At 39.9% G+C, this 15,795-nt stretch overlaps 2 protein-coding genes across 3 annotated transcripts; one reads left to right on the plus strand and one right to left on the minus strand.

The window, feature by feature from the left end:
* Window positions 1-440: 440 nt before the first annotated feature.
* Window positions 441-15,439, minus strand: LOC118469257 (uncharacterized). The gene is made up of 4 exons (XM_055014658.1): window positions 15,364-15,439; window positions 14,904-15,237; window positions 894-1,075; window positions 441-802 (listed from the first exon to the last, which is right to left on the minus strand). The coding sequence occupies exons 1-4, from the start codon at window positions 15,407-15,409 to the stop codon at window positions 441-443; spliced, it is 924 nt and encodes a 307-aa protein (XP_054870633.1). The 5' UTR covers window positions 15,410-15,439.
* On the plus strand, window positions 2,180-9,254 carry LOC111585922 (zinc finger protein 37-like). 2 transcript variants are annotated; one of them, XM_055014502.1, is made up of 5 exons: window positions 2,180-2,449; window positions 2,593-3,015; window positions 5,384-5,806; window positions 6,170-6,536; window positions 7,628-7,767. In XM_055014502.1, the coding sequence occupies exons 1-4, from the start codon at window positions 2,278-2,280 to the stop codon at window positions 6,343-6,345; spliced, it is 1,194 nt and encodes a 397-aa protein (XP_054870477.1). In that variant the 5' UTR covers window positions 2,180-2,277; the 3' UTR covers window positions 6,346-6,536; window positions 7,628-7,767. The 2 variants fall into 2 exon arrangements, with proteins under 2 accessions (XP_054870477.1, XP_054870476.1); XM_055014501.1 differs by lacking the exon at window positions 6,170-6,536 and having other exon boundaries at window positions 7,628-9,254.
* Window positions 15,440-15,795: the final 356 nt, after the last annotated feature.

Raw genomic sequence — 15,795 nt, forward strand, 5'->3', positions numbered from 1 at the left:
GTTTCATTTACTAATGACATATAATAGTTAAGCCTTGGAGTCACAAATACGTAAACTAGTTTTTCAGCATGACTCTGACACTGAATGTTCTTAATTTTCACAAAAAGAACAAATACTGGTCAACAATCACTCCAAGGTTCCTCACAGTAAACTGGAGGAAAACAGGAACTATGTGGTTAGATAGTTTGCTTCTGACATGTTAACACCAAACACAGTAAGTACAGATCATCTGGGCCGTTTTGTGTAATTAAAACATGCTTGGAGCTTGTCTAGTAAGTTTTGTCTGTCTTCATGGATAAATATGCCTTGTATTGCTTTCATATATTACATGTGAAATTATTTGATTTTACTGATCCATTTCACTTCAGTTTATTTCTAGCTGTACAGAAAATCCAGGTTGAAGACAAACAAATTAGAGCTTTAACAGAGTGTGTCTCCCTCTAGTGGAGTTTTCTGTTGTCTTTGCTCCAAAGGTTTTTGTACAGAGTTTTGTTGTTTCCTGTCACTGTGGGCTTCACAGCACAGTAGTACACAGCAGAGTCTGACACTGCAGCAGAGGAGATCTTCATACTGATTTGGTTTTTATCATCACTCACAGTAACAGACAGTCCAGCTGTTGTTTCTTTTCGTGTTCCAAAGTGAAATATGAGGAACTCTGGAGGTTTCCCTGCATGTTGTCGATACCAGTAAAATTCGTCACTACCAGTAGCTTGTTTAGAGTATTTGTAGGTCAGAGTCACAGTGCTTCCTTCTAAACTGGACTCTTCATCCTTCACTGCAGTCAGTTGTTGACAGTTGACACCTAAATACAGAGATAAATGATGTTAAAGACCATATTTCTTTTCCAGCAAATAGATCCTTTGAAAACATTTCTTCTTCCTACTTTAACTTACCTTTCAGTGTGATCACAAACAAAGGAAACATGACCCAGTAATGCAGTGACAGCATCTTCCACACACTATCTGTTATGTTTGGTTTCCATACTGAATGTATGTGACAGTGGGAGTCCTTTTCTGTTCTGCTCTTTGACAGTGTTGCTCCTCCCTCAACATGTTCCTCCCTTGTTGTCAGAGGGCTGAACACAAATGTTAAAAAGATAAACACCATTTGAAGTTTTAAGACATTGTTGAAGACAGTTTTAAAGCTCTATTATGACAGATACATTCTGAACAAACCAGTGAAACAATACCTTAGCTGAAGGATTCAGCTTTGACACAACCACACAACCAGTAGCGGACCTCATCACATCCATGAGAAACAACGATCAAGCAGAGGTAGAAGCAACTTTTGTTATTTGGGGAATTTTTAGTGGTCAAATACCTCCTTCCAACCAACAATCCATGAAAGTACAGCAGCAACATCATCACTGATGATATCTGAGGTAAGATCCCACAAGGAGTTAGTAAAGTAAATAAGTAAACTGCCTACAACAGCTGGAAAAGGAGGCACAAGCTGACCGTCCATCTTTTAACCAGCTTTACTCTGGAGAAACCGCACTATGTTTGGATTTGGTCTTCCAAAAGTAAAGGAGGGCTGAGAACCACTCAGAACTATCATCAGCATTAAATCAGTCATGGATCTATCTATCTATCTATCTATCTATCTATCTATCTATCTATCTATCTATCTATCTATCTATCTATCTATCTATCTATCTATCTATCTATCTATCTATCTATCTATCTATCTATCTATCTATCCATCCATCCATCCATCCATCCATCCATCCATCCATCCATCCATCCATCCATCCATCCATCTATCTATCTATCTGTAATGTTCTGGTTTGCCAGAAATACCACAACTTGATGATTTTATTGGAGCTTTATGTGTTGCTCTGCTGCTCACATGAACCACCATTATTAACTGATGTAAACAACATATCCCAGCATGCATTACTGCTCCCGCTTGGTCTACGGTGAGTGATAAGGGACAAAGTACCTGCTCGCATTGGTAATACAACAACACTTGCATTCCTGTAGTATCTGATCAAAATTTCATAACTGTCTTCCAGCCCTTGAATTCAATAATACAGCACTATCTATCTCTCTATAATCGATCGAATCGATTGAACTGCAGAGAGAGAGAGAGAGAGATCTCTGTCTCTCTCTCTCTCTCTCGCTCTCTCAATTCGCTGTTTCTGCCGGAGCTTCACAGTGTGACACCAGGCGGAAGTAAACAAAGAAAAGGCTCAGCAGCGTGAGTTTTCCTGATGTGTGGAAGTTTTCACAGGCGGTTGTTTTGTCGTATCGCAGATGAATATTTGATCACTTAAAGATGAGTTCAGTCCAGAATCTGAGAGAGTTGATCAACCAGCGACTAACTGCTGCTGCCGAAGAAATATTCACAGAGTTTGAGAAAACCATCGTTCAGTACGAGGAGGAGATCGATCGTCAGCGCAGACTGCTGGAAAACATCTGGAAACCACAGATAACACAACACACAGCAGGTTTGTAGAAATAAGACGGTCTGAATGAACTAACTGATGAATAAGACTCATGATCATAAGTAGAAGTAAACAAATAGATGGAAGTGCATGTTTAACTAGCATCACATTAGTTACATTTTTCTTGTGTCCCTTTGTCCATCCAGAACTCCCACAGCAACAGACCTGTAAGGAGGAGGAGGTTCCCACTGAGCAGAATGTCTGTATCCAGGAGAGGAACTCCAGTGTGGACCAGGAGAACCCAGAGACTCTACAGATTAAAGAGGAACAAGAGGAACTCCCCACCAATCTGGACCAGGAGGACGCAGAGCCTCCACAGATGAGAGAAGAAGAGGAAGAACTCTGCAACAGTCTGGACAGACAGCAGTCTGGACAGACAGCAGCAGCAGACATGAATCAGAAGGCAGATAGCTTTATGCTAGTTCAGTGCAAATCCAAATGTGAAGAATTACCAAGAGAAAAATTCAGTGTCTCTGAAAACACAATTGGCCAGTACGAGGAGGAGATCCATCGTCAGCGCAGACTGCTGGATAACATCTGGAAACCACAGATAACACAACACACAACAGGTTTGTAGAACTGTGATGGTCTGAATGAACTCATTGATAAATAAGACTAGTGTAAGATGCTAATCAAGCTCTGGGTTACATTTATTTATTAGCTGCAGACAGAAATTACAGCTGCAGTTATTGTTCAGACAGAAACAACATGAATGAATCTGTTTTGAAGAGCAGAAACATTTAACATGAAACACTGTTTGTATAAAACGCAAAGCGGACTGAATTAGATAGATAGATAGATAGATAGATAGATAGATAGATAGATAGATAGATAGATAGATGCTTTATTTGTCATTGCACACTTTCATATACAATGAAATTTCATTTGAGCTGCCCTGCCAATAACCAGTGCAGTGCTGCACGCACCTTTCTTGAGGAAAAAAGAAAAAGACATGTTGGGATCTGGGTAGGGATAGCAGAGGGTAAATGAAAAAAAAAGGCTCGTTGTACCAAATGAAACCTCCAATGTTGGGAAATTCAATTTGAGAAGGAACCTAAAAAAAATAAACCCGCAACAGGCAAAGCATGACATAAGACAAGGATAGTTGGGATGAGGATGTGGGGTGGTGGAAGGGGGGAGCACTGCACAGTTAGCCAGTTGCTGTGCAGCAATTTCTGCATACGGATTCCTGACCCCTGTGCATAGCGAGGGAAGCTTGTGGAGGCAGAGTGGGAGGGGGGTATGGACATGTCTGTGTGAATGTTTAGCTCAGTCCTCAGTTCAATGAGTCCGATGTGTGTGTATGCGTGTAGCCCATCTTCTTCCGTCTCAGACCTCCGGTGTCTTAGTTCGCGAGGGTGGGAGCGCGATAACACAGCAGGTTGCTATGGAGACGTCCTCGGTTGGCCCGGTCCAAAAGTCAACAGGTGTCCTTGGGAAAGTGTGTGTGTGTGTGTGTGTGTGTGTGTGTGTGTGTGTGTGTGTGTGTGTGTGTGTGTGGGGGGGGGGGGGGGGGGGGGGGGGGTTTGGAGAGCTATCTCTTGGCCATGAAACTTCCAGAAGAGTTTCTTATTGTTCCAGGGGCGCCCGAATGTAATCAGTTTTCTTCATGTTTAGGCGGGAGAGGAGTAATTTCACCTTTCCCCTACTGCTCTCAACAATTTTAGACCTCAGCTGTAGCGATTCTCACCCTGATGACTTCCAATCTGCGACTCACATCAACAGTCACACCAGGCAAATTGTTCATCTTACGATTGAGTTCGTCATACCGAGCATCGGCAGCCGTGATCCGATCGTTTGCATAGACCAGCAGAGTTTGGACGTCGTTTCTATCTGCGGTCTTCCTGATTTTCCAGAAGCTCAGTCCAGTGAACAAGCCAATTATCAGCAGGCCTGTCATCATAAATCCGAATATATAAACATCTTCCACATCCTCCATGGATAGGGGTGCCAGGCACATGATCCCCTTCCACTTCCCCCAGGCGTCGATCACGTATCCAGAGGCGAAACTCCCATCCGGGCGGGTAGGCTCCCCTAGGCCTGTGCTCTTTGTGGCGACAATCTTGTCAATTGCGTTGAGAGACCAGTTAATCAATTCCATGATCGGTGTTTCGAAGGTCCAGTGCCAAGCGATCGCTCCAAGTCAGACAGACGAGACGAGACGAAAAAATGCAGCAAGCAGAAAAAATGAGGGTAGGGAGGAACAGAGATAGATACGGAGCATTAGGGATCTCTGTGAAATATAAAGACTTGTGAGTGAACAAAAAACAAAACAATTTTGGGTGTAAATCAAATTACAAATGTTCTGATCAATATTCCAGTTTGATTCGTGACATTTTGTAGAAGTCAAACTTCAAATCAATATTCTGTGTGTTCAAAAAATTACCACATCTAATGTAGCATTACTGCATAAAACACTATCATTTATGTGACCATCACACAAGGTGGACACATGAATTTGTAAAACTATAAACTCAAAGTCTAAACTTGGATCAGATGTGCTGCAAATATGTGTGTCTGTTTAATAATGAGACTGCTTTGGTCTGATGAACCACATAGTATAAAGCAATCAGTGGGCAGAGACAGCCTCTTAAAATATCACCCCTTCACAATAAAACTAAACAACAGTATCCATCTTGTTATTTAGTAACCTTACCTCACATGTCCTGAATTGTAACCTTTGTAATTTTTTCTTATTGCAATTTCAATAAGAAACAGGTAAATTGTTCAGCCCTCATCAGTGATTTAACTAATTCAGGCCGTCATCATCGTGTAACAGTCACACTTCTGGATGGACAGATGTGTGATATTCCCTGCTTAGACTGTTGCTACCACAAAACAGAATCTGGATAAGTCGAAGAACATCGATAGATGGAAGTGCATGTTTAACTAGCATCACATTAGTAACATTTTTCTTGTGTCCCTTTGTCCATCCAGAACTCCCACAGCAACAGATCTGTAAGGAGGAGGAGGTTCCCACTGAGCAGAATGTCTGTATCCAGGAGAGGAACTCCAGTGTGGACCAGGAGAACCCAGAGACTCTACAGATTAAAGAGGAACAAGAGGAACTCCCCACCAATCTGGACCAGGAGGACACAGAGCCTCCACAGATGAGAGAAGAAGAGGAAGAACTCTGCAACAGTCTGGACAGACAGCAGTCTGGACAGACAGCAGCAGCAGACATGAATCAGAAGGCAGATAGCTTTATGCTAGTTCAGTGCAAATCCAAATGTGAAGAATTATCAAGAGAAAAATTCAGTGTCTCTGAAAAGACAATTGGCCATTACGAGAAAGAGATCAATCGTCAGCGCAGACTATTTAATATCACCCAGAATCTCCAAATAAAGTTACACAGAATAGGTATGTAAAACTGTAACACTCTGACTGAACTAACTAATGAATATGATTCATGTAGGATCCTGATCAGCTCGATGTGACATTTATTTGTAGGAGTAACTGTAATAAATGACATGAATGCATCTATTTCCTGAACATGTAGTATTAAACCCACAGTGTGTTTAAGTCGCCAACTTAAATTCTGAGACCGCAGCAATTTTTCTTTTCGGTTCACTGATTTCCGATGACAGGTGTACTTTTGAAAAGCTTTTTTTTTTCTTGTAGGCTTTTCTTTGGCGGTTCGTTCATAATATTTATCAAAACTCCAGTGCAGAAACATCCAGTCCTCTCTGATTTTACAGCAATATTGTCTGTTTTTCTTTCCAGACCTTCAACAGCAACATATTTATCAGGAGCAGAAGGTTTTCACTGACCATCTGTACTGTAAACGGGAGAGGAACTTCCCTTTGGATCTGAAGGATCTGCAGTTTAAAGAAGCACAGGAGAAACTGTGCATCAGTCTGGACCAAGGACGACCGACAACCTGCGCAGGTGAAAGATGAAGAGGAGGAACTCTGCATCAGTCTGGACTCGGACAATTTCGAACCTCCACAGATTAAAGAGGAACAGGAAGAACTCTGCATCAATCTGGATCAGGAGGCACCAGAGCCTCCACAGAAGAGAGAGAAAAAGGAAGAACTCTGCACCAGTTGGGACAGACAGCAGTCTGGACAGAGTGTGTTTAAGTCTCAGGGTAAACCAACTTAAATTCTTCAACCACACTAATGTTTCCATTAGGTTCACTGATGTGCGATGACTGGTGTACTTTGGAAAAGTCTTTTTTTTCTTGTTGGCTTTTCTCTGACGGTTCGTTCATAATATTTATCAATCCTCCAGTGCTTTTAAAATCAGATGTAGCTTAAAGTCTGTCCTCCTGTGCTTGTTAGGAGATGCACCTGTAATGTTACCAATAGCTGAGCTGTTCATACTCTAATCAGAACTGGCTTTCCTTCCTGACTTCTGCTGCTTTCAGCATATTCAGATTTAGTATAACAGATGTTATAGACAACTTTCAAATTTGTGTCTGTCAGTCCATCTTTGGTTTTAGACAGATTGACATTTATCTGACATATTTCAGTGCATTTCCAGTAGGCTAATGATTGTTGCTATTTTTACCCCATCCATGTCCTCCACACAGTTCAGATACGTGTTTTCTGAAACATTCTTCTGGCATCAATTTTTAAAAAAGGAAATGTTTTTCAAAAATCTGAATTACTTGTTTTCTTTAGATTTGATATGTTGTTTATTTCCTATTTTATACAAATACATGGTTTAAATAATTTGCTAATATTCACATTCCGTTTATATTTTACAGTGTCTCGACTTTTTTTGAAAACAGAGTTGTATGATCTGAAGAACATTTTAATTCTGAGATTCTTTCTGCTGAAACTGACGTGATCAGCTGATGCTTTGAACAGAGAAGACATCTCATTCTGTTGGAGTAATTGGAACTACAGAAACATTCAGTCCTTTCTGATTTTACAGCAAAGTTCCAGAGTAACAGTTGTTACGCCTTTTAAATAATCATCACTGAGTGCAATCAGCTGTATTATGTCACAGCTGACAAGTGTAACTATCAGCAGGGTCTAAAACTAGGAAGCTGCTGCCTGAATGTTTTGTATAGTGAGCTTTGTGAAGAAGAGGTTAAACTCAGAAGTCACTCTCACTCTGGTGCACGCAGATCATTTTTCTCATTTTTACACTTTGCTAACGGTTCAAACTTGTATGTTTATGCTCAACCTCACATAGGTGTGACTGACTTTTTTCTTGTGTTTTTCCTTTCAGACCTTCAACAGCAACATATTTATCAGGAGCAGGAGGTTTTCACTGATCATCTGTACTGTAAACGGGAGAGGAGCTTCTGTTTAGATCAGAAGGATCCAGAGCCTCTGCAGATGAAAGAAGCACAGGAGAAACTCTGCATCAGTCTGGATCAGGACAATTTAGAACCTCCACAGAATAAAGAGGAACAGGAGAAACTCTGCATCAGTCTGGACCAGGACGACCCAAAACTTCTACAGACTGAAGAGGAACAGAAGGAACTCTGCAGCAATCAGGAGGGAGAGCAGTTTGGTATCTGCCCAGACCAGGAAGGAAGCAAGCATCCAGACTCTGGTTCAACTAACAATTTGGTGCTGAAGACACAAGACAGAAACAGCAGTCACAGTAACAATGTTGACAGCTCTTCTATGTCACGGATTCACTGTGATGCTGACACAAGGAAAAAGACTCAAACATGTGATGTCTGTGGAAAATACTTTAAATATAAGTCCGCTTTAAAGACACATTACAGAAGCCACACAGGTGAGAGGCCGTTTGCTTGTGAGACATGTGGGAAAAGTTTCACTCAACGTCACCATATGACTGATCACATGAGAACTCACACACGTGAGAAGCTGTACCTTTGTAAGGTCTGTGGAAAAAGCTTTTATGGTCTTGCGGCATTCCAAATGCACAGAACAATTCACAAAGATCAGAATCTGAATTCTTGTAAAATCTGTGAGAAAAATGTAACTCCTTGTGGTAGTTTGAAAGACTACATGAAGGTCCACACGGGTGAGAGGCTGCATTCCTGTAAGATTTGTGGACAAAACTTCATTCGAAATAGTAATTTGAAAGTCCACATGAGAATCCACACAGATGAGAGGCTGTATTTCTGAAACATGTGGGAACTAAGCTCTAATCTGAGAGTTAGTACAGTTTAAAGGTTGATGTTTGATATTTAAAGTTCTGATGGTGAGTTCTATAATCAGCTGGTCACTGGAAACTGTCCCTGGTGCTCCACTACCAGCAGGGTGCAAAAAGACACAGATGAGGGACAAGAAGCCAAACTATTCTTTATTTTATTTTTTTATGTTGGGCTCCACATGTCTGAGACAAGGTAGACAATTAGTTACTGCTGGAAATAATGAAATTGATTTCAACACACTAGAGAATCTGACCTGTAGGGAGAAGAAATTTTTGAGATTCTGCTGTTTCTCAGTTACCAGTGAAAGTGATCAAATTAGTGCCAATGACCATCATTTGTACAGAGTTGAGACTTCCTTGTTGTGTCCTTCAGCTGAAAGGTAACTGTTTAAATGTTTTTGTTAAACTGGTAAAACATCAGTACGTAAAGGAATTTAATTAACATTTTGTATTGAAGTTTATGTTTTTCTACATTTTGACAGCATTTCCATCTTTACTGCAAATGTAAATTGATTATAATATCAGGTATCGGCCTCTTTGATCACTTATAATCTCTGCTTGTGTCAACTGGACCAAAGAAACCTGTGATACTTGACAACACTGGATTGAAAAGAGTAAGTTGAAATTCTTGGACATGATTATTAGTGTCCAAGAGTAATTGTCATTTTCTGATGACGTTTTTTTTGTTTGTTTTTTATAAAATAAAGATCAACAGAGAAAAGGATTACTTTGACTTAAAGCACATTGCTTTGTATTTATTGTTCTTTTCCCATTCTCTGTGTCTGATTTATTTTAGGACTCTAGTTTATTAGTACAGTCTAATATACAATGTTGTACAAAAGTATTCTCTCCCTACAGAAATCTTCTATTTTTGCATATTTCTCACACTTAAATGTTCCAGATTTTCAAACTATATTTATACACACGTGGACGAAATTGTTGGTACCCCTCGGTTAATGAAAGAAAAACCCATAATGGTCACAGAAATAATTTGAATCTGACAAAAGTAATAATGAATAAAAATTCTATGAAAATTAACCAATGAAAATCAGACATTGCTTTTGAACCGTGGTTCAAGAGAATTATTTTAAAAAACTCATGAAACAGGCCTGGACAAAAATGATGGTACCCCTAGAAAAGACTGAAAATAATGTGACCATAGGGACATGTTCAATCAAGGTGTGTCCTCTAATTAGCATCACAGGTGTCTACAAACTTGTAATCAGTCAGTCGGCCTATTTATAGGGTTACAGTAGTCACTGTGCTGTTTGGTGACATGGTGTGTATCACACTAAACATGGACCAGAGGAAGCCAAGGAGAGAGTTGTCTCAGGAGATTAGAAAGAAAATTATAGACAAGCATGTTAAAGGTAAAGGCTAGAAGACCATCTCCAAGCAGCTAGATGTTCCTGTGACTACAGTTGCACATATTATTCAGAAACATCTGTGGAAGGAGCTGAAACATGGCGTCTGGAGAAGGAACCTTCAAACCTGAGACAACTGGAGCAGTCTGCTGATGAGGAGTGGACCAGAATACCTGCTGAGAGGTGCAGAAGTCTCACTGACACTTACACAAATGGTTTGATTGCAGTGATTGCCTCAAAAGGTTGTGCAACAAAATATTAAGTTAAGGGTACCATCATTTTTGTCCAGGCCTGTTTCATGAGTTTATTTTTCAAAATAATTCTGTTGAACCACAGTTCAAAAGCAATGTCTGATTTTCATTGGTTAATTTTCATAGAATTTTAATTTGTTATTACTTTTGTCAGATTGAAATTATTTCTGTGACCATTGTGGGTTTTTCTTTCATTAACCGAGGGGTACCAACAATTTTGTCCACATGTGTATGTCTTAAACAATTGAGATAACCCACAAACCACAAAATGCGATTTTTCATTGGTAATTTATTGAAAACTTATATCACCCCCGTGAAAAAGTAATTTTCCCCCTAAACCAAATAGCTTCTTGTGTCATCCTTGGCTGCAACAACTACAGTTAAATGTTTTGGATAATTTGTCATCAGTCTTTTACACCACCATGGAGGAATGTTGGTCCACTTCTCTGCAAAATAGTTTATATTTGGTCACATTAGATGGTTTCCAAGCATCAACCTTTAAGATCTTGCCAGAGCATCTCAACTGGATTCAAGTCCAGACTTTGACTCGGCCACTCCAAAACGTCAGTTTTGTTCTTTTGAGCCACTCAGAGGTGAACTTGATTGTGTGCTTTGGGTCTTTGTTACGCTGCATAAATCATTTGTGTTGAGCTTTAGGTCATGAACTGATGATTCTGCAGGACTGTTTTCTGATAGAGTGCAGAATTGACAGGGGTCAGCATAGGCATGGGCACCATGACTGGTCTGCAGCTTTGCCCCGTACGCAACCAACTGCGACGCACTGTGTATTCTTCACCTTTCTCAGAAACAGCATTAACTTCTTCAGCAGTTTCAGCAACAGTAGCTCGTCTGTTGGATCTGACCACACAAGCCAGACTTCCTCCCCACATGCAGAAATGAGCCTTGGCTGCCCATGACTCTGTTGCTGGTTCACTGTTCCTTTCTTGGACCACTTTTGATAGATACTGACCACTGCAGACCGGGAACACCCCACAAGAGCTGCAGTTTTGGAGATGCTCTGACTCAGTCGTCAAGCCCTCACAATCTGGCCCTTGTCAAACTCACTCTAATCCTTACGCTTGCCCATTGTCAGTTTTGAGGACAAAAGTTTCACTTGCTGCCTGATATATTCAACCCACTAACAGGTGTCATGATAAAGAGATAATCAGTGTTATTCACTTCACTTGTCAGTGGTCAGAATGTTATGCCTGACCAGTGTATTGCCAATGTGTAAACTCTATTTTCATCATCGTCATCTAAAGTGGTCAGAATAAAAGAGGAATCAGCACAGAATTCAGCTGAATTGCCTTATTATTGAGACAACTTGAAGAGAAGTCAATGTTGGGAGTCAAACGTGTTCCTGTAACAGAATTAGGTCTAGTTTAAGTTTTGATCTTCCACACTAAAACACTGATGATGCTTGCAAGTGGCAGCAAGTGTAAGTTAAAAAGTGCAGTACTTAAAACTGAATCTTGAGGAATTCCACATTTAATTGTAGAACTTTTAGAGAACAGTTATCCATGTTAGAAAATAATCTCAAGTAAAAAAAAAAAAAAAAAGAGGCAGAGAGGCCAGTCAGACTGAAGTCTGTCTGAAAGAATCAAGTGGTTTACAGTATCAAAGACTGCACTAATGTTCAGGAGGACAAATACAGAGTTTCTTCAGATCCATACTGGACAACAGGTCATTTACAATCTGAACTACTGCTGTGTCAATACTCTGATTCCTTCCAAAAACCTAATTGGTATTTTAAAAAAAGACACTTCTTAAAATCATTGATCTGACTTCTAAGAAGCTTCTCTAGAACTTCATTCCAAAATGGTGATAATTTAGAGTCTACAAAGAGAATAACGTCAGTCAATGTGTGTCTTAATTTTAATGTTGTGTTTGAAGCTTCCTGTAGTGTGTTCATGGTTGATGTTGGATCTGCTGCTCCTGTTAATCATCCCATTAGCAGCTGTAACCACAGTGACTGTGATAAAACAGGAATTACCACAATCCATCTGATATGAAGCTGTGCTCTCAATACCACTTCCCTCCTCTTTGAAGAGGAGTCTCATATCTGTGTTCAGGTTTTTGTACAGCCTCTGCTACACTTTGTATCACTGTGTCTGTAGAGCACAGTAGTAGAGAGCTGTGTCTGCCAGGGTTAGCTTACTGATGGTCAATGTAGTTGATGTAGCTGTTGTTTGGGATCCATATCGATTATCAGGAATATATTCATCTGTCCATCCTTTTGCTTCTTTCCAGAGTATAAACTGAGGAGCCTGAATGTCAGAATGATGTTTGTACCAGTAAAGTCTAACTCCATCATACTCTGTCTGATATTTGCATGTGAGTGTGACAGATTCTCCTTCTGTTCCACTGACTTCATCTTGTTCAGGAGAGATTGTGTCTTCAGCTATTAGTCCTGGAAAAAGTAGAGAAAATAAAGACATCAGACTCACATTGTCCATGAGGCTGAGAGGAGAAGAAAGTGGAAAATGTCTCCTGTACAGTGTTACTCTGTGGACACAAACAGCTCAACTGGAGCTCAGATCACAACTAGATTGTACAGAACTTGATGACAAAGACAGAATATTGAGTGATTTCAACTGTGAACATGAACACAGCAGGTTAAAGAGAAATTCATCTGTTCATAAACTCACCTATGAAGTGAGATGAAAACAAAAAGAGGTAAAGCAACATGTCTTTGGAGTTATTAAAGTCTGACACACATCAGATGAACAATGTTCTTCCACTGCAGTACAATGAGGAAGAAATAATGTGAGTGGATGAGCTGAAGTTCAGTGGGCGGGGCCATTGCCTCTTGACATCATATACTTCAGTTCAGCTCAGCCAATCAAAGTGTTTTGTGTTTCCACAGCAGCTCTGTCTCTGATCTTTACTGCTTCATTTCTCTGTTGTCTTTGTCATCAGTCCAACAAGTCACAAATCAGAGCTTTAACAGAGTGTGTCTCCCTCTAGTGGATGTTGTGGAGTTTTCTGTTGTCTTTGCTCCAAAGGTTTTTGTACAGAGTTTTGCTGTTTCCTGTCACTGTGGGCCTCACAGCACAGTAGTACACAGCAGAGTCTGACACTGCAGCAGAGGAGATCTTCATGCTGATTTGCTTTTCCTCCACTTGAATCTTCAGTCCAGACATTTTCTCTAATATTGGTGTTCCTGAAGCTGAGTGAGAGATCAGAAACTCTGGAGGTTTTCCTGGATCTTGTCGATACCAGTAAAACTCATCACCACCAGTAGCTTGTTGGGAGTTATTGTAGGTCAGAGTCACAGTGCTTCCTTCTAAACTGGACTCTTCATTCTTCACTGCAGTCAGTTGTTGACAGTTGAAACCTAAATGAAAAATAACTCTGTTATGCCTCAACATAAAAGTTCCAGTCACTGATTTTCTTGCTGCTGTATTTAACACAGAGAAGCTGCTGAATTACAGAGACAGTGTAGAAAATATAACACACAGTAAAACAACAGCAACATGTTGGATAAATCAAAGTTTACAGATGTATTGAACTCACACAGAACAGACACATTGGTTTCAGTGTTTCATGTGTTTTAAATGAACAAACCTGTTAAAATAGACAGAAGCAGCAGAGAAGACAAACAGTGATGCAGTGACAGCATGTTGAGCAGCAGATAGTTGGAGGTTTGTGTTTTGAACTGTGTTGAATGTGGAAGTTTGTGTCTCTTCTATAGTTCAGTAACAGCTCAGCTCCTCCCTGAATCTCTCGTCTCCTCTTTGATCTTAATTTCACCTCAACTCTTCCTGCTGCTGAACAGACTTCATGATTTCTGACAGGTTCAGCAACTCTGTGAGAGAAAACAGTCTGAAGTTTGTTCAACTTTATGTTGAAAAGCCACAATTCTTCTGTGAAAATGTTCTTCATACAGCTGAAACAAAATAAGAGTTTAGCGTTGAGTTACATCTCTGTGTTCACAGAAGGAGAAGTTCATCTTGGATCATGAAGACCAGCATCTCTACTCTGTAACATGAAGCAGGTTCAGGTGTGTTATGAACTCATCTGCTGCATCTGCTGCCTTCAGTCTGTGCAGGACACACTGAAACCAGACAGTTATCAAGGTGTTCTGTAATAATAATAATAATAATATTAAAGTTTATTTGTACAGCATTTACTAAAACCAGAAATGCAAAGTGCTTCACAAGAAACAGAAAAAAACACTAACAATAAAGTACACGATCATGTTAAAGAGCAATAAAACTGAAAAATGAAGATACAACATGATAAAACTAAATATAAAATATTAAAAGGATTGGTAAGTTAAAACTTTAAAAAGTGAAATGCATGACTCCAGTGCAACTCAACAGCCAAGAGCAAAACTAGACAGTAAAATGAACCTGAAGGCATCGATTTGAAAAAGTCACAAAGACAAAAATGTTTGTGTGAAACACAACCATATAAAACTATTAAATGTCAACATTGTTATCCATCTTCACCAAGTTCACTTTTAGCACCAGCCATAGAAATTATTACCACATATTTTTTGTTCCCTTTTAATGCCTCTGGTTTGATTTCAAAACTCTAGTTTATTCAAATTGTCCAACTTAGAATCCAGTGACTGAGGTCATCAGCATCAAACGATGTGAGAACAATGATTGAAATGTCAGAGAAGTAAATTCACAGAGACCTCCTCCATGTCAGACTGGAGCTCACAGAGAAGATAAAGATGGAGATGATGGATAAGAATCACTTTATAGAAGAATGACAGAGTGTGTCTCCCTCTAGTGGATGTTGTGGAATTTTCTCTTGTCTTTGCTCCAAAGGTTTTTGTACAGAGTTTTACTGTTTCCTGTCACTGTGGGCTCCAGAGCACAGTAGTACACAGCAGAGTCTGACACTGCAGCAGAGGAGATGTTCAGATGAAGCTCCTTTGATTGTTTGTCATGATTGACAGATAACTTTTCTGTTTTCTCTGAATATGCTGTCATGAGAAGCTGTGGAGATGAACTGGACTTCTGTTGGTACCAGTAGAGGTTGCTGACAGAGACTGAATAGTTGCAGGAGAGAGTCACAGAGTCTCCTTCCAAAGCCATCAATACATCTTTAAATGGAGTCAGAACATCCTCAGAGGATCCTGAAAACAATAAACACAGGTTTTCCATGAGTTTCATCAAAAATCACTTGAACAAATTCAAAAAACATCAATTTGTTTTTCATGTGTGTCTCCTCCTTTTTCTTGCTCCATCTTTTGATGACTTACCAGTTTGAAAGGAGACGATCATCATCCAGATGAGAAGCAGAAACATTATTTTCACTTGTCCTGAATGAACAACAGAGAGAACACAGCAGCTCTTCAGCTCCAACATGAAGCCTTTCATATTCAGTTGTGTAGCTCCTCCTCTGGCTGTGCTCTGTTTCCATTCAGGCTGATGGAGGCTTCAGAAATGACATTGATGCTGCACTCATCATCATCATCATCATCATCATCATCATCATCACCATCATCATCATCATCATCATCATCATCACCATCATCATCATCATCATTGTAGGATTTCTTAATATATATTTGTAAGGGTTAAATAGTTTCTCCACCAGTTATAACTGTAAGATTACTTATAATGTTTCTCCACCAATATGTGGGGTAAATGTTTGCTCAAATGGTGTTAAAGCTTTTATGCAGAATTATTAT

This window comes from Amphiprion ocellaris, chromosome 10 (genome assembly GCF_022539595.1).
Source record: "Amphiprion ocellaris isolate individual 3 ecotype Okinawa chromosome 10, ASM2253959v1, whole genome shotgun sequence".
Taxonomy (NCBI): Eukaryota; Metazoa; Chordata; class Actinopteri; family Pomacentridae; genus Amphiprion; species Amphiprion ocellaris.